General features: G+C 40.4%; 1 protein-coding gene across 1 annotated transcript in view; it reads left to right on the top strand.

Annotated features, from left to right (window-relative positions):
• CENPK (centromere protein K) overlaps positions 1 to 18,680 on the top strand; it is an 893,441-nt gene that overhangs the window by 590,104 nt on the left and 284,657 nt on the right. Inside the window, exon 7 of the mRNA XM_044063363.1 lies at positions 963 to 1,061. Within this exon, the coding sequence (XP_043919298.1) occupies positions 963 to 1,061 (99 nt within the window). The remainder of the gene's footprint in view (positions 1 to 962; positions 1,062 to 18,680) is intronic.

Here is an 18,680-nt window from a genome sequence, read left to right on the forward strand (position 1 = left end):
ATGAAAAGAAGACAACATGGAGTTGTCATTATGGTGAGTTCATAACTTTCATTTTTCTTGCTGCTTCCTATTCATTTTTCAGGTATGGTTGTAAAAGGCCTTATTATCGTCACCTCTCCTGGTGGTAAGTTTTATCTCAAATAACACTTGCTTTCCTTTTGATTGTTTTAGTGACTTCTTTTTAGATGAAGTTGGTTACTTGTTACTTTTGGTTGGGTAAGGTTTGAAGGCTGTGTACACTTTCTTTCAGTTTAATAATTTGCTGATTTTGTAACTCCACCATTTAGGTGTATTGAAGAATTTTCCGGTAGAATTACGTATTTATCATGAGGCTGAATTAATCCATGCAGTTATTTAAAGTGTTGTAGAGGCCTGTGAATGATTCCCTAGTAGGTTGTTGGGGGGCTTAACACACAATACAGTCAATTCATGACAATCATTGTTAATTAAAATGATAGAATTTTTGTTAAAATAAGTCTGATGTGTGTAAGAAATATCACACCATTGTGGTCTAAGCAGAAAAGGGATTGGACAACATTTACTTAGCACAGCTGAGAGACTTGCTGTCAGAGATGGTACCTAATATTTTTTTCTTCTGCCACAGAATGATATCAATCCTGTTATTATTAGCACAAGCTACTCACATTTTTTTATATAAAATGATTGGTAAGTAGCAGCGGCACTAGGGTATCAAAAATACAAATAACTAAAAATGGTCATGCTTTTTTGCAATCACTACAAAGTTTTTGTATGCTTTGTTCAGCAGTATGATGAACAGTCTGTTTCTTACACTAACTCTAAGTGCAGCATCATTTGAGACACTGCATGCCCAAGAGGAATGCTCTTCAAATAGTTCATGACATAAATCACCATTTGATTAACAAGTGGCAAGCTACAGGTAAAATGAGTATTAATGCACTTTGTTGTCTGATACTTTAAAATTAAATGGCCTTGTCTCCTAGGAGCCAGCAAATACTGATGGAACAGGAACAGCTTCTGGAGAGTCTTACTGCTAAACAGAAAGAACTGAAACAAGATGATTTCCACTTTTCTGAAAAACGGTACGTCATTACAGCTGTTGAATGTTTAAGTATGCATTAGGATGCTGGGTATGGAAAACCTATAACAACCTTAATGTCAGGCATAGTGTTTCACAACAGTGGCGTGAGTAACAATAAAAATGTGTTTAATATTTTTAGAATATACTTAACGGATAATGAATATGCTTAACGGATAATGCTTTATCACATGCATTGGTCCCCTCAAATTATCTACGGTATGATCCCAGTTATTCTCATTACAGATGATGTATATAATTATCGAACATGGGGTGGGTAAGGCCAATCTATTACTGTAGAATACTGTCAAATGCTTTTTTGTAGTCTATCCATGCCATACTTAGATTCTTCCCGTTTTTACAGTTCTTCATTATAACTTTGTTTAACATATGACTTTCTTTTGTTACCCATTTGTTCTGTTGCCATAATTGTTACCCTTTTGTTGTTGCCATAATTGTGTTCTAAATGACTATAAACTCCGCCGCATCAGTTCCAGTGTATAGTTTACATGTCGTCGGAAGGCAAGTTATTGGTCTATAGTTTTTAAGCTAGCTTGCAGATTCGCTCTCAAGTAGGCGAATTGTTTTTCCTATTCTTGACCAGCTTGGTGCGTGTTCGGGATGCGCATATCAATAGTTCTTACTTATGGCTAAATCTTCATGTAAAGATGTTAATCCTTTTAGCCAGAAGCTTATTCTATCCATTCAGCATCTTTGTGATGTCCCACAGGACAATAAATATTTCTCCAAAATGTGTGTATGTATATGTGTGTGTGTGTGTGTATATATATATATATATATATATATATATATATATATATATATATATATGTTGTGTCTTTCGGCTTTTCCCGGTTATGGGGTCGCCAGAGAGGAACTCCGGTCCGCTAATGATTGACAGTATATTTTTACCTGCCGAGTTGCCGGCCCTGACGCACAACCTTCAATGAAGGTATGCCCATTCACGCATGTCTCCACACAGAAGACGCTCTAGCTGAGAATCGAACAGGACAATGTCTTCCTGTGAGGTGACAACGCTACCGCAGCACCACCACCACAGTTTTATATATATGTGTATAGATATATATATATATCTATATACATATACATATATATATATATATATATATATATACATATATATATATATATATATATATATATATATATATATATATATATATATATATGGGTCTCCTTCATTGATCGAAAGACCATTTGGCCTAAACCCATTACATCGAAATTTTATTTGATCGAAAACCAGTATTCAAGACAAATAACAGGGATTTGTCCCCCTCCCCAATGTCGTGCGACCCTGGAGTTGGTATATATAGTTAGGGGGGATGTGGGGAGTGCAGCCCCCCACCTATTTTCATTTAAAATCTGTACTTTTTGTGTTATTTTCTTCTTTTAAAGGAAATTAGGTGGGGGCGCTTCGCTCCCCCCCCCCCAAATATATTTACCAACTCCAGGGTCGCACGACATTGGGGAGGGGGACAAATCCCAGTTTTTTGCCTTGAATACTGGTTTTCGATCAAATGGGTTTAGGTCAAATGGTCTTTAGATCAAATGAAGTAGACCCATATATATATATATATATATATATATATATTTTTTTTTTTTTTTTTTTTTTTTTCCTGTGGTGTTTAAATTCATTTCCCTTGTTTCCCAAATTGTCTATAAAACTTTTTTGGGTCATCAATAAATTACTTATTTTGTAGTTTTCCTTTATATTTATCTGCATATCTTCACATTTTATGAGACTTCAGAGAGATCTCATAAAGGAGTTAGGAGATACTCTTCAGGGTACCTCTACTGAAGCAGTCCCATCTACACTGTCTACTCAGTTGGCTACTCTCACATCCATTGTTAGCTCCTCCATGCGGCTGATCTCGTACACAGCTGATGGTGCGAGTAGGGCGGCGGGTTCAGGAGTCTCCTTAAGAAGACATTCCTGGATGCATCTATGCAACTTTGCTGAGCCTTTCAAGTCTACATTCACTAATGCCCCCATGGATGGATCCTCTCTTTTTGGACCCAAGGTGAAAGATACCCTCACCAGGTGTGAACAGGAAGGAAAGACTCTCTCTGCCGCGGGAGTCCGTTTTACCGTTCCTTCTAGACCTTACCCTAAAGATCAGAAGAACGGTAAAATGTGGTTCAAGAAATCACAGAGACCTTTCCAGGATACACAGGGTGATTCCTCCTTCAGAGGCAGGGGAGGAGAAACTAATGGTAGAAGTCGACCTAGAGGCAGGGGAGGCCCACAAAATCAGAGAGGTCGCGATTCCTTTCGTGACCGTCCCTATCAGTGTTCCTGATGTGGAACCCAACTGTGAGTCTCTGGAGCCGGTCGGAGGTCGCCTGTCCTTGTACCCAGAAGCCTGGCTAAATCTCACTCGAGACAAGTCGATACAAGACATTATCACCAGAGGTTACTCTATACCCTTTTCCCTTCCACCACGCCCTCCCAAAAGGATCTCAGATGTACCACCCAATCACAGGGATCAAGCGGCTATAGAGAGAGAAAAGCTGCTATTAAAAAGAGTCATCCAAAAGGTCCCAGTAGACCAGACAGGATTTGGAACATACTCCAGGTTTTTTTTACTTCCAAAAAGAACAGGAGACTGGAGACCCATCTTAGACCTCAGCAGGTTAGAGACCCATCTTAGACCTCAGCAGGTTAAACGAGTATGTAAAGAAGTCCAAGTTCCGAATGGTCACTCTCCAATCCATACTTCCTCTGTTAGAAAAACAGCTGGATGTGCTCAGTAGATCTCCAGGATGCCTACTACCACATAATGATGGACAAAGCATCAAGGAGTTACCTACGCTTCTGGCTGGGAGCCAATCATTACCAGTTTCGGGAACTGCCCTTTGGTCTCACCACAGCCCCCCAGGTGTTCACCAAATGCATGGCAGTAGTGACAGCTCATTTGAGGCGTCAGGGAATCCAAGTCTTTCCATATCTGGACGATTGGCTCCTGACCACCACCACCAGGCATCATCTAGTCCAATCCAGAGATTCCACAGTCAAGCTCTGTTCCCAGTTGGGAATCTGTATAAACTGGGAAAAATCCTCAACTTTGCCCACTCAATCTATAACCTTTATAGGAGCAAACATAGACACGGTTTCTATGATAACCAGACTACCTACAGACAGAATACAGTATCTTGCACAGCAAATTTACAGGATACTTCCTCTTTGAAGAGTCAAAGTGAAGGTGGTGTTTCTTGGAACACTGGCATCGACCATAACCTTGGTACCATTACATATGAGGATACTCCAGTGGCTCCTGTCATCCCAGTGGTTCTTTCAGCAGTTGTCTCTGCATCACCAGATACTGATCACAGATTCATGCAAAAAGGATCTCTGCTGGTGGATTCAGCCAGGTCATCTTACCACAGGGACTCCCTTTGTTCCTGCCCAACCTGTTGCCACTGGTGACCACGGATGCTTCCCAGATGGGGGGGGGGGCATTATCTAGGCAGGACTGTTCAAGGCACATGGCAAGATCAAGAGGCCTGTCTGCATATCAGTGTCCTAGAGATGAGAGCGGTGCTTCTAGCGTTGCAAGCACTTCATGGCTTTCTCCCTCCAGGGACGATAGCTATCCAGACAGACAACATGTCGGTGGTTTGGTATCTAAACAAACAAGGGGGAACCAGATCATACCCTTTATGTCGAGAGGCTCTGCAAGTTTGGAACTGGGCAATTTTTTCCCAACGTTTTCTCATTGCAACACACATCCTAGGGTCATCCAACGTGATAGCGGACAAGCTAAGCAGGGCAATAATTGTTACCTCACGAATGGTCCTTGAACCAGAAAGTAGCCCATCTGATCTTCCACAAGTGGGGACAACCCTGATGCAATCTCTTTGCCAACCCCCATCAACACCAAATGCAGCACCTTTTTCTCCCTCATCCCCCCTCCGGGTGAGTCTGCAAGAGATGGACTCGTCCACGGTTGGCCTCTGGGACTCCTTTATGCTTTTCCTCCTTTTCCACTCATTCCCAAGGTCATACAGAAAGCAATGTTGTTGGGAAGCAAGATGATCCTCATCACTCCTTACTAGCCTCGTCAGATTTGGTTCCCTTTTCTCGAGCCTCACCTGTTAGACTATCCATGGACTCTGGACCCAGTGCCAGACCTCTTGACACATGTCAGGTTTTCTTCACCCCAGTCTCCACACTCTCAAACTGACAGCATGGCTGCTCCAGTTCCGTCACTAGTCAGGCTTCATGATCTGTCTCCAGCTGTAACCCATATTATTACCTCTTCTCACAAGCCTTCGACTAGAAAATTGTATCACAGTAAATGGAAGGGATTTTCTATATGGGCACATAACACAGAAGTTGATCCATTTACAGCTCCCATTACTATTGTTTTAGAGTTCCTTTCAGAACTCTTCACCAGGGTTCAGCAGCTGCTACACTCCGAGTTCAGCTAGCAGCAATATCCAGTTTCCATGTGGGGATTAATGATTCCAATCTTATGTCTCATAAACTGTGCAAATCCTTTCTTAAGGGTTCCATGATGTTAACACCTCCTGTTCAAGACCCCATTCCTCCCTGGGATCTGAATCTAGTCCTTTCTAGACTTACTTTGCCACCCTTTGAACCAGCCCATAGTTGTCAGTTGAAATTTCTGTCTTGGAAGACTCTTTTTCTGGTAGCAATAACCTCAGCCAGACGAGTTTCTGAACTACAAGCCCTATCAGTTAAACCTCCATATTTCATTTTTCACAAAGGTAGGGTTTTTTTCCGGACCCAATCCTTCTTTTATTCCTAAAGTCTGTTCTCATTTTCACTTAAACCAAACAATCGAATTGCCAGTGTTCTTCCCTAATCACACCAATAAAGCAGAGTATAGATTTCATCAATTGGATATGCATAGGCAACTGCGTTTCTATATCCACAGAACCAAAGGATTTAGAAAATCAGAACAGCTGTTCGTTTCTTTGCTGAGATGAGAATGGGCTTGCCAGTTTCTAAGGTCACACTATCGAACTGGATCTCTAGTTGTATTTCTTTTATTTACACTTCTCAGGGAAAGGAGTTACCCATTAAAGTCAAAGCGCATTCTACCAGGTCTTTTTCTACTTCTGCTGCCTTCCAAGCCAGGACGCCTATTGATAATATATGTGCAGCAGTGATATGGGCTACCCCTCATACCTTCATTTCCCATTATAAATTGGATTTAACTTCCAGCGGTAGAGCTTAGTTTGGTTCCACGGTACTCAGGAGTATCTTCCAGTGAGCCATCCATTCAAGATGCTAGGGACGCTGTCCCACATGTAATAATGGAGGCGAGATAGGACTACGTAACATACAGAAGTTATGTACTCACCATAACGTTCCATGTATGTAGTCCATCTCGCCAAACATTATTACAAATCCACCCACCAGCCCCCTTCCTGGAGGATCTGGAAACAGTCTTTTCTTTTTCTACAGTGGTTTATACTATAAATGGCGCCTTTATTACAGTTTATTCTTCCGGACCTTTGTCCTTTTCCTGTCTTATCCTGATAGACTAGTAGCAAACAAGGTCTGGGGAATGTGCTCATGCACCATGGGATACCTCCTAGCCACAAGCCAATCAGAAGTTTTCAGGCTTTCTAAAAGCAGCTGAGTCGGAGCCAAGGATCGGCTCCGAACCCACACGTAATAATGTTCGGCGAGATGGACTACATACATGGAACGTTATGGTGACTACATAACTTCTTTTTTCTATTTCTTTAACTTCTCCAATAGTAATCCTCTTTTTACCTTTTCTCTTGGTTTTCTTATTTTTTGTATTGTAAAATTTTCCATATCCGGATGACTTTGCCTATATGTCTCTTCAAATATCTTTAGAGCTGTTCTTTTTGTATTGATTAATTTTGCTTTCTCCTTTTGCATAAATATTGCACCATATTAAATCTCATTTTCTTTCCCATGTCCATATTTATTCTTCAGATGTCTCCTGCTCCTCCTGTTTCTCCTTACATGGGGGACTCTCTGTTGCATTATCCTGTGATATAACCTGTTAGACTTTCTACACAAATCTTTCACATTGCAGGTATTCCATAACTTCATCTTCTATTTTTTTAACAACTTCTTTACTCATCTTCTGCTCTATGTTCCCTCTTGTCTGATCTTATTTTTTGTACTGTGAAATTTTCCATATCTGGATGCCTTTGCCTATATTTCTCTTCGAATATCTTTGGGGCTGCTTTTTGTATTGATTATTTTGGCTGTCTCTTTTACATAAATATTGCACCATATCAGATCTCTCTTTGTTTCTTTCTCATGTCCATATTTCTTTTATATACCTTTCAAAAATCTCTCGATTTTGTTCTTATCTTTTTGCACTTCCTCAGTCACTTCTTTTTCCAAACAGCCCAAGGTTTCTTGGTATGTATAATGTTTTTTCATAAATCTGTTGCATTAATGAACACAAATTTTTATTTGAAGCTTCTGACAGTTTTTCTTGTACAAATATTTTTCTTTCCACTGATTTTTGTCTTAATCTTTTTGTATATATTGTGTCTGGAAATTCTGGGATTTTTGCATAATGGTAACAATACATAATTTCTTTCTTATCCCCAGTAGTTCTCTCTATCATCTGTATGGCTTTTTTTGTGATTTTTTTGTGGACTACTACTTCCTTCTACAACAGGGGGGCCATCCTCCCCCTGAGCCTCGTCTGGTGCCATCGTAGGAAAGTTTGCATGTCTTGAAGATTCTACATTGTCATTTTTTTCCAGTCCTGGCACCAGTGCACCTACCAGACTTGGGCACTTTTTCATCCTGGGTCTTGTGCACCCAGCTATCTTTTTTATTTTTTAACCTACTTCTGTCCATGATATATGCTGTATAAAATACAGTCTATATATCAGTGTTGTCTTGGTTAGATATTCTGTAAAACAGGGTCCAGCTCATGAAGGTACTCACCAAGACTTGAGGATGAATTCAGTTCCAGCAATACTACTGTCCTTTGCTTGCTGTTACCGTTGGATATTTCTCATGTGTGGTCTGGCAGATGGAACCATTAGGATGGAGGAAGCCATGAAATCCAGACATCTCTTGCAGTGGACTTGCTGTGATGGGCAAGAATCGGGTGGTAGGTTGATAAGATGTCACTTTGTTTGGAGAGAAAGATATGTAAAAGGTGCTTCAACAAAGTATTAGTTTAAGGGTGTGCACACTTATGCAACCAGCTTATTGTATGTTTTTTTTTTTTATATTTTCCCCTAACAATGTTTGTTTTTCAATTGAATTGTACAGGTTAAAGGTGGGAAAAGTTTTGAAATGATTTGTTGTGGTCTCATTTTTTATATCACAAAAACCTGGCATTTTTAACAGGGGTGTGTACACTTTTTATATCCACTGTATATATAATGAATTGGCAGACTTCAAAAATTCCCATCAGAGTACTCTGTCAGGCATACTGTGTGAGCAAATGAATGTAACTTAAGGAAATTATTTTTTGAGCTGGGATACAGGATCTGAATTGCCTAGCCATAGTGATGACTCGTTAAGTTCAGTTCTGGTGGCTGCCAAAAAGCTATTAGAAAATAGAAGTCAAAGTCTAACCTATTGAAGTACTAAATATTGTAATAGAGATAAAAGAACAGGAAGTGGGATCTTTAGAAAGGGGTAGGAGTAAATTACATAGAAAATATGAAAAGTGTGGGAACAATGTATGCAGAAAATGTTTTAGAGTAAGGCTGAGGTTTAAGACAAGGAAGGAACTGAACAATTTACTTAATGTTGGCTTGATTATATTGTATAGAACAGTATCTATGATGTATACTGTTTGCAAATGTGAAATTGTTAATATGGCTGCTGATCTCTAGAGCTTACCTTGCTCATGTTCATTCACTGTTTACTGTCTTTATGCTAAGAGGATCATATTATGACCTGTTTCAGATAAAGAGCGTAATTGGAAAAATAAATGTTTTCCTTAACCCCCAACATACACACGCGCACGCAAAAACTATAAGCCATAGCATTACTAGTTTTACACTGATTTCAGCAAATAGCAATACGTTGTACAACATTAGTACTGCAACACCAGATCAGTGACTGTTGTTTAGCAGTCGTCAAACAACAGCAAGGGTAAGTCACTTTTATTTACCTCATTGAGGAGTAACGCATACCCGTTTCTGTCCCTGATTTCACAGAATGTCCCTAAATTTGCCTCATAATTTTGCTGTGACCCTCGTAAAAAAGTTTTGATTTGCTGGTAAATCATTCAGGATTACAGATGGTCAATAAATGTAAACATTAGAGTTTCATACTTGTTCTTGTCCAAAAATGCATGTTGATGCAATATGCATTATTCTTTTAACTTTTTAAAGTGAAATAGAATAATATTTGAAAAGTATTCCTGATTTTGAGCCTTTATTTTGCTATTATTTTTGCTTTGCCCAGAATTCTTGAGCAACAAATCTGATAGTTATTGTATATGATGTTATGCCATTATGTATAAAACTCCCTGAAAAAGAAAATCATCTCTGACAGTTGTAAGCATCAGCTGTTATGAAAACTAGTAAGCCCTAATATCAGTCAGTCTAGGCTGTTGATCTCTAGAGCTTACCTTGCTCATGTTCATTCACTGATTACTGTATTTATACTAAGGGGATCATATTGTAACCCTGTTTTGGATAAAGAGCATAATTGGAAAATAAATAATCTTTTTTTTTTTTCTTCCTTAATTTTCCTAACCAGCCGCAGTTTCTTTGGGGCCCCCACACAGTCATGGATAATTAACAGACCTCACTGCAGCCATGGGTAATACAGGTATCTAATGCTATGATATCAGTATTAGTGGAGAGAATGCCTACCAGTAGGATTTAATTAAGTCAAGGGCACTATGACATTTAATAAATTATGAAGCATTACTTGACAAAACACTGTTACTATAACCAAAGATGTCTTTGAATTTTAAATGAGATATAAGTAAGAGTTGTTATTGCTCACCAGGTGTATTAATTGTACACCCTTGCTGTACTAGCTGTCGTCGTTTTAACAAGCATGTTACAAAATATCAAAATAAGATAACTTACCTTGGTTTGGGACCCGTCAGGACCAGGGGGCCACCCAATGACTGCTGGGTTCGCTGGTGCCTAAAGCTGGCTGTGAAGAGAAGACTAGGTTATGCTCCCCCAGCTTCTTAGTCTTCTTCTCCAGCAAAAGACTGTAGAATCAAAACAGTGCAAGAAGCCCTGGCTCCAACTGGAGATATCTACTTCTCCAGTACTGGGACAGTCTGATCCAGAGATGATTGTAATCCTGGATTGTTCCCCTAGGAGGACTGCTAGCAGTTGTTGTTTGTAACAGGCACTTTCTAATTATCCTAGTGCTCATCTTCATTCCACCTCTTCCTTTAGGTCTTTAAGATCTGTCTGGAGTCCTTTAGATGTAAATAGGGATCACATGATGAGTGCCTTTGTCAAGGCCCAGATTGACATGAGTGTCATCCTATGCCCCTGATTATCTAGGGCAGATTGGGTTGGCCTTAGGACATCCATGCAAGAAGCTTATTCTGTGGCATATCTTTGTACTGTAGATGTCTGAGCCATTGACTGACTTGGTGTGTCATCCTCCTGCACCAGCTGGATCAGATCCCTTGTTGCCGATTCCCTCAGCATCTGACACACAACACCAGTTATGTCGGTTTCAAGTGTATCTCCCTGCCAATCCTTTGACTCTTAAGACCTTGGTTCCGTTTTTGGTGCCAGTATGTTCTCTGGCTTTTTCAGTGTTGAAATCTGTGACATTTAGGGCTTCAGCACCAATTTTTATGTTGGAACAGTCTGGACCATTTGCGATGATGGCATCTACTTCTTTTAGGACAGAGTCTGTACCAAGATGGACATCTTTGACACTGATGAATTCCACCTCAGCTTTCAATATTTTTGAGAGGAACATTGCCCATCCATGCTTCACCAGTTTCAGCCCCCCCCCAACACAAATCTATCTGTATTCTTGAGCCATCATCAGCAATCCCAAGGAAAGAGCAGATCTCATTGCCTCAAGAATTCCCACCAGGAGGGACACCATGAGTCTTTGAGAACTTATAACAAGTCCTTCCCTGGAGCTGCCCCAGAAGCACATGTGCAAAATAGACTCTCCTAAGGAACCTCCAACACCTGACACCAACTGTGCTGAAGGGGAATTTTCCCCACAGTCCCCTCCTGAGGGGTCATCATGTTTGGTGAGATTTTAGTATTAATGAGACAAAGAGTGTTTGACCCAATTCCCCCCTTTCCCTGGATGAAGGGGTTCTCCTTGAGGAATTTAGATATACCCTGTCTACCTCCTGGGAATTTGCTCCTGCTTGACTACATAATGGACTTAGTTGAGGAGTGGTCCTGGTAGGAACCTGATGTAATAGTGAATATCCCGAAGAAATCTAACAGAATATTGCGACCACCCAAGGGAAGATCCTACTGGAGCAAAAGTCCTCCGGTGGACTTCATTATTCTAGCAGCAGCCTCCAAGAAGGAACTGTCTGATGAGAGCTGGTGATGCATCTTGCTAACAAGGAGTCCAGGACGATGGACCATTTAGAGAAGCAGGTTTACACTTCAAGCACCTTTGCTGTCTGAGTATTAAACTACCTTACTTACCTGGCTACACCCTCAGTCTTGCAAATTTTATTTAGTTTGTTTTCCAGGATAGTAAAATATGACCCAGGAGGGCTGAGGAAATTAAATCCTGTACCATATGAGCTACAGCTCACAGCCTTAAACCTCTGTCCTTGCTGACTATTCAAGTTCTAGTCTCCACCCATAACTAATTTTCCCTCCTGAAAACTAATTATATTCTCCCAAAAACCTCTTAAGCTCCATAATACTATTTTTAAGAGGAATGTAAGTACATACCAATGCAATTGTCCTTCCCTGCCAGGAATCCATTATTATTGTCTTTCTTTTGCTCTTCTAAAACTATTGGATCTCCACTCAGAATTAGTATTATTATCCCCCTTTTTTATTTGTCCTGCATATTCTGCTGAATGTCTATTCTGAAGTCTTTTCTTTGCCAAATTCACATTCTCATTTCTATCCAAATATGTTTCCTGTATCATTACTATGTTATACTTCTTAATATAATTTGGTAACACTTTGTTTTTTTGTCTATATCTGCAATGCCATTGACATTTCATGGTAAAATTGATCACGCACTCATTCTGGTAGAAGCTGTAATTTTAAGATATTCTACATGACTGTTCTTTGGAATATATGTATCCATTTTGCAACTTAAATGTACACATTAATATTTGGCAGGCTAATCTTGTATGCAGTTGCTTCTTCCATTTTCTGTTAGAACTGGTTTATCTACGCTAATGTGAAGCACTGTTTTTCAGCTCACCATTCATTGCAAACTGCATGCTGAAAACAGTGAGCTAAAAAAGAAAAGAACATCCCTCGTCTGCAGCATAAATCAAGAACACTAACCTGTACTTCCATCTGTATAAAAACAAAGAAAGTTATTATATTTTGGTACAATTTTAAATCTCCCCCACCAGACTAAGATATATCAGTATATTGTATATTGCTTATATCCAGATTTTATCTTCTTACAGTATAAACCAAGAATATATTACAGACAAGAAAAAGTACTTTCTTACTTTAATGTCAGTAGCATGAACAGGAGTCACTAATGAGACCTTATCTCACATTTAAAATGCACTTGTATACTATACAGAGCTACTTTACAATATAGCATGTACTTGACTTTAAGACATTTTCTATGTACATATTATTAAGAACAAACCCTTTTTATTACTTAGTTACATCTTCAGTCCCTTCATTTTCCTTCTAAACATTAATAATAAAGTGTGAATTATGCTTTACAGTTTTCCAGCCAATTTAACACAGTCAACAAACTTCCAGTCTTTTTTTAGCCACTTCTTGCAGAAGTCGTTATCATTGTCATGAACCCCTTCTTTCCCAGTTTCTACATGGAGTCAGGGTATTGTGTCAACAGTCTCCATTTCTCTTCAGTGCCACTCTCCTAACTTCTTCATCATTCATATGTGACCGTCTCAGGCCTTCAGTCACACAACCCATCCACTTTTTTGCTGGACGCCCTCATTCGCTCTTCCCTTCTTCCTGTCTGTCCCAAATCTTTTTCACCAGATGGTCTTCTGCTTTTTTGGACACCATAATATGTTCTCGTTGACCTTTTCTATAATTGGAACTATTTTGGCTTATGCTCTTATGTCCTCATTTCTTCATCTGTCCCACAGTGTGGATCCTACCACCTGTCTCTGGAATTTCAACTCCACCACCCCTAGCTCCCTCAACTGCCCTTCCTTTACTGCCTAGGCTTATGTACCATACAGTAGCATTGGTTACACCACTGTTTTGTACACCTTACTTTTCAGCTTCTTTGACATTCTTTTGTAATAACACTACCCCTGACACACTGTTCCAGTTGGCTGCATCCCCTCTGATTCTAGCTTTGACCTCCTCATTCAGACTTCCATTCTCCTCAGTCACCCCTCCCAGATACTTAAAGCTGTAAACATGTTTCACTGTTTTCCTTTCTATCTCAGTTCTCTTCTGATTTCCCCATTTGTTGCCATTACAACTGTCTCATCTGTACTCTGCTTCATTCCATGTGTCTTCAGCTTTGCATTCCATTGCCAAAGTTCTTGGTCAGGGTATTTCTGTAATACTACAGAATCTATGTATAGCAACTTTGTTGATCTGTCCTCTCAGTAAGCTCAGAGTTGAACCCTGATGCACACCCACTCCCATTGGGAACCCCTCTGTGAGACATAACTCTGTTTGTACTTAAGTCATTCAACCTTGTACATAGCCTGGACTAATAATAACATTGTTTTTGGGACTTTGAACCACTTCAGCACTGCCAAAATAATCTTTCTTGTGACCTTGTCATATGCTTTCTCCAAGTCTAGAAATGGGCAGTTGGGCTCTTTCCTCATCTCTAGCATCTTCTTCTTCACTGTCTGTCTCACTACAAATGTCAGGTCAGTTGTGCTGCATCCTGATCTGAATCCAAACTGCTCATTTCCCATCTTACTTTCTGCTGCTCTGTGCATTTGTTTATCAGTCACCATGTCCAGAACTTTTATGCAGTTTGACAGGAGTTTGATACCTCTATACTGCCCACAGTTGTGAATGTCCCTTTGTTCTTGAACATGAGCACTAGTATGCTTGTTCTCCAGACATCTGCGCTACACCTTTCTCTTCATAATAAGAGCATTCTCAGGATCCATTTCTTTCCTAATCTCACCCAATGTCTTCATCATACTTGCGGTGACCACATCTGAGCCTGTTACTTTTCCTGACTTCATTTTCCTTAATGCTTTTCTTCATCTAGGGAGGGATTCTTCTTCTTTCATCATAGGCTGTATGGAGTAGTACAGCTTCTGTGGGATTTTCTTCAGAAGCTGCTGGAAGTACTCCTTCCATCTGTCCTTGATATCCTGTGGGCTGGTGAGCAGGTTGTTGCTGACATCCCTTTTGAAAGGTATTTAACTGTCGTCTTTATCTTTCTGTCTAGCCTTGCAACCTGATATAGTTTCTTTGTACCATCTACTGAGTCACTTTCCAGAAGCTGGTAGAGTGCTTCTAATGCCTTCTTGTTTGCTGTTGCATGTCCCCTCTTAGCCTGTTCGTTAGCCAACCAGTATTCCATCCTAGCTTGGTCTATCTTTTCTATCTCTTATTTTTTCTGCACTCCTCCTTTCTTTTGCTGTCTTCATGCATTCCACCACCAACTTTCCATGTCTGGCTGTGTCACATATCTGTTCTGTGGTCCTCACACATGCTGTTTTGAGGCGCTGTCATTCTTCTTATCTCCACCTATTTACTCCACTTCTTGATGTTCTAGAGTCGTGAGTACTTCCTTGAGCTGTTGTGCTTTCTCTCCCATCAACTTCCAGGTCTTCATCTTGGTCGTTGTTGATCTTAGAGCCTTCTCTGACCACTGCTTGCAGCTGATTGTGGCAACCAGTGGTTTGTGCTGTAGGCCAGCTGTTTAACTGGGGATGACTGCGGTCGCTGATTCTACCCCACTGTCATTTCCTTAGTAGGAGGACGTTTACCGGTGTTGCATGTTAGCCAATCTTGCATGTGATCTTGCCACCTTCTGTTGCTGAACCATAAGTTGGTCACTATCAATACAATTGCCAGACAGAAGTCTAGAATAGCTTTTTTTTTTCTTGCTGACCAACCCAACCCTGTTATTTCTGCCCCATTAAGTGCATTCATTTTGACCTGCATTATCTAGTAGGCCCTGCATCTGCTGTCTGAATGCACTCTTTTCCTCACTATCACAACCCTGCTGTGGGGCCTAGGCTGAGATTATGAATTCTGCTTTGTCATTACTATCAGCACAGTTATGTCCAAGCTGCTGCTTATGGAAATATTTAACAATTCATTCATGTAGTCCTACTTTAACATTATTGCTGGTTTTCTTCCTCCTCATTTTGTTCACCAGCACCAGTCTCTGGTTTGAGTCCAAGGTATTCCTGTTTTTTCCTGCTGTTCATTCAACCATTTGGACCAATGCAAAAGGTCTCTCTGCTAGTAAACTTTTTTTTCCTCTTTCCTCTTTCCTCATCTGTTTTGCTTACAAAAATGTTTATAATCCTCCAGGAAAAAATATTCTAAAAACATCTAGTTATTGCAACTTGAATTTCACATCTACCTCTCATTATCCCATGATTGCAGGGATAAACTTGCTTCTCTTCTGTCTGATGTACAGTGAATAATCATTTTTTACAAATACTCTGGAGTCATTTTTTAATATTTCCTTTCTGCCACAATTTTTCAGGAGCAGCTTCTTCTGCTGGTATGATAGCATATGACTATTTAAATTTTGTTTTAGTCCTTCCACCCATTTAACGTTACATATTCCTCCAGTTTCTCGCTTATATTAAACACCTCTGACTGCATTTTGATTTATTTTTTCCTGTACATTACTGGATGCCATCTCTTGTACCAAAACTAAACCTGAACTGCTTTTTGTTGAACAGCTGTAAATCTTTTCACCCCCATGTTTTTTTCCTTGTACTTGTTTAGTTGAAATTTCTCTTACTTTCCACAGACTTTGCTTACTTCCGAGCAGTGTAGTGACTGAATTTTATAGGTTCATAGGTTCATAGGTTCATACTAGGCTATCTGCCCGAGGGCATTTACAAGCCTAGCCCATAGTTTTGTGGCTTACGCCACCCCTTTAGTATGGGGAACTATACCCATTATTTTGCTGTGCCTCTGTTGAGCAGTGACACTGAGGTAATCCCTGGGGTATATCTGCGATCTCCCATCCATTGGTCAAGATTTCTCTTGAACAAGGCCAGCGAGGTGCTCTGCCTCACATATACCGGGATTTTATTCCACAGCATAGGAGTCTTTGGGTGATGAATCTATCCCTCCAGCACGTCCTATTAATAGCCGTGTCGAGGTTTAAGTCTCCGCCCTTGTGGCTCTGATGGATCTAGATTTTTGAGGTGAAGCATATTCATCAAATCTGGGTTTGACATGGCCTTGTATGTTAGGCAAAGGTCACCTCTGAGTAGCGTGCGACTGAATAGAGCTGGAGTTCTTTCAGTCGGGCAGCATAGGACAGATGTTTGAGACCCTTTATCCTTTTGGTGAGGAACTTTTGTGGCCTCTCCAGCTGCTGCAAGTGTCGGGTCAGATACATTCGAATGGGGCATTGTACTCAATCATTGGTCTGATGAGTGATGAGTATAGGGAGACTATGACCTCCTTGATCTAGATGAGAATCCTTCATGATAAGGTGGGCAATGTAGAAGGTCTTCCTAACTACTTTAGCTACATGGGTGTCGAATGACAGACTACTATCAACCTGGGTCCCCAGGTCCCTGATAACTTCTTCTGTACTCAGTGGATTGCCACCTATTTGGTAGCTAGGGGTAACCTTGTTTTTCCCGAAGGGTATGACTATGCATTTTTTGGCATTTAACTTTAGGCCATGGCTCTGGCACCAGTTATCCGTTTCTGTGAGACCCTTCTGAAGGATATCTGTGTCAGATGTGTTTTCTACTATGGCGCCCAGTTTGCAGTCATCTACAAATTTGTAGCTTTGCTGGCTTGTTTTCACACTGTAAGTACTCTAATCAGTCTCTTGATCAGTGTGCAGCTATCTTGGAAGTCCTGTCACCTTGGATTTTGGTCAGGAATCTCAATAGCTCACGATCTCCCAACATCCTTATGATACCTGCTGTGACCTCTTCTGAGTCTACTGCTTTCTCTAATTACCTTTTCCTTACTGCTGTTCATAGTTCTTCTAGGGTCGTATTATAGCTCTTTACACAGTCACTGAGAAGACTGTTCAAAATGTGGACAAAGACCTATTGTCTGGGTCTGTATTCATTTAGAATTCCAAATCATTTGTTACTCAGATCTGTGGTCGCAGCAATAATAGGCAAAGCTGTCCTTAACAATTCAATTCAACTCTCTAATGAACAGAAATGTTAGAGTACACATTGACTTCACTACATCTTCTTCTACCCACTTAATAAAGTTGACTCACAAGGGCCTGTATTATCTACCTCCCTATTTATTTGTTTATTTTATGTTTGTAAATCAGGTAGGTGGTGTGGTCGGAAGACCCTTTTTAGCTGGGGCCCAGGTCCAGTGGGCAAATACAAAATGCAAAGAAAAACATGTATTTCAGCAAAAAATAAATACAAAGCATTGTGTGTTATAAACATTTTTAATAAATACAAAATTGGACGAAGACAATTAAAATGCCTGGTAATGAAATGCAAGATGAATGTAGTTGAAATGAACTAAGATGAGGTACATTTAAGCAAAATCATTCAATATACTTACAGTGATATGCAAAGATATGAATTTTTGCAGTGAAGTATAACAGATTGCGAAAGACTGAAAAGAATGGAAGGGAAGAAGTGGGAAGTATATTAACAGAAGTTTGTATGATCTGAAGTAGTTTACTTCATTTGATCTTCAACCTGTGGGTATTCAGATCCTGATTGGATCCGAGATGGCCACATCACCAGCTTCTGATCCGAGCTCCAAACTCCTCCCCCTACCCATAATGCCCCTCCATCTCCTTCTTCCCTCAGATCTCGTTTGCCGCTTTCCAGCCCAGCAGCATGGTCTCAAGCTCCAGGCATTTAGTGGTTATTTTGGTGAGTGTTTAACTTTTTGGATAGCTAGTTTCCCCTAAATTTCTTACCCTTACCTTCTCTACACCCTTTCCACAGTTAGTGCTAGAGTGAGTGTGTGTGTGTGTGTGTGTGTGTGTGTGTGTGTGTGTGTGTGTGTGTGTGTGTGTGTGTGTGTGTGTGTGTGTGTGTGTGTGTGCGTGCCCTCCTTAGACAGGGCAGATGTTCCTAAGCCTGTCTTTAGGAAATGCACAGAGTGTGGCCACAAGCTTTTCCCGGCTGATGGCCATACTCTGTGCGTTGTTTGTTTAAATGTGGCCCACATGGCCTGCATGATTTGCGCAGGGTTTAATCCCAGAGCCCTCAAGAACTGGAGGGCTAAGTTGATTATGTAAGGCCTCTTACCAGCATTGGGGATGGCTCTCCCCGCTTCATCTTCTACGGTAGCGGCCGCTACCATGACCTCTCCCTCAAACCCCTGTTTCTAGGCCTTTGGATTC

The sequence above is a fragment of the Protopterus annectens genome, chromosome 2.part1 (genome assembly GCF_019279795.1).
Source record: "Protopterus annectens isolate FY-2018-M chromosome 2.part1, PAN1.0, whole genome shotgun sequence".
NCBI lineage: Eukaryota > Metazoa > Chordata > Ceratodontiformes > Protopteridae > Protopterus > Protopterus annectens.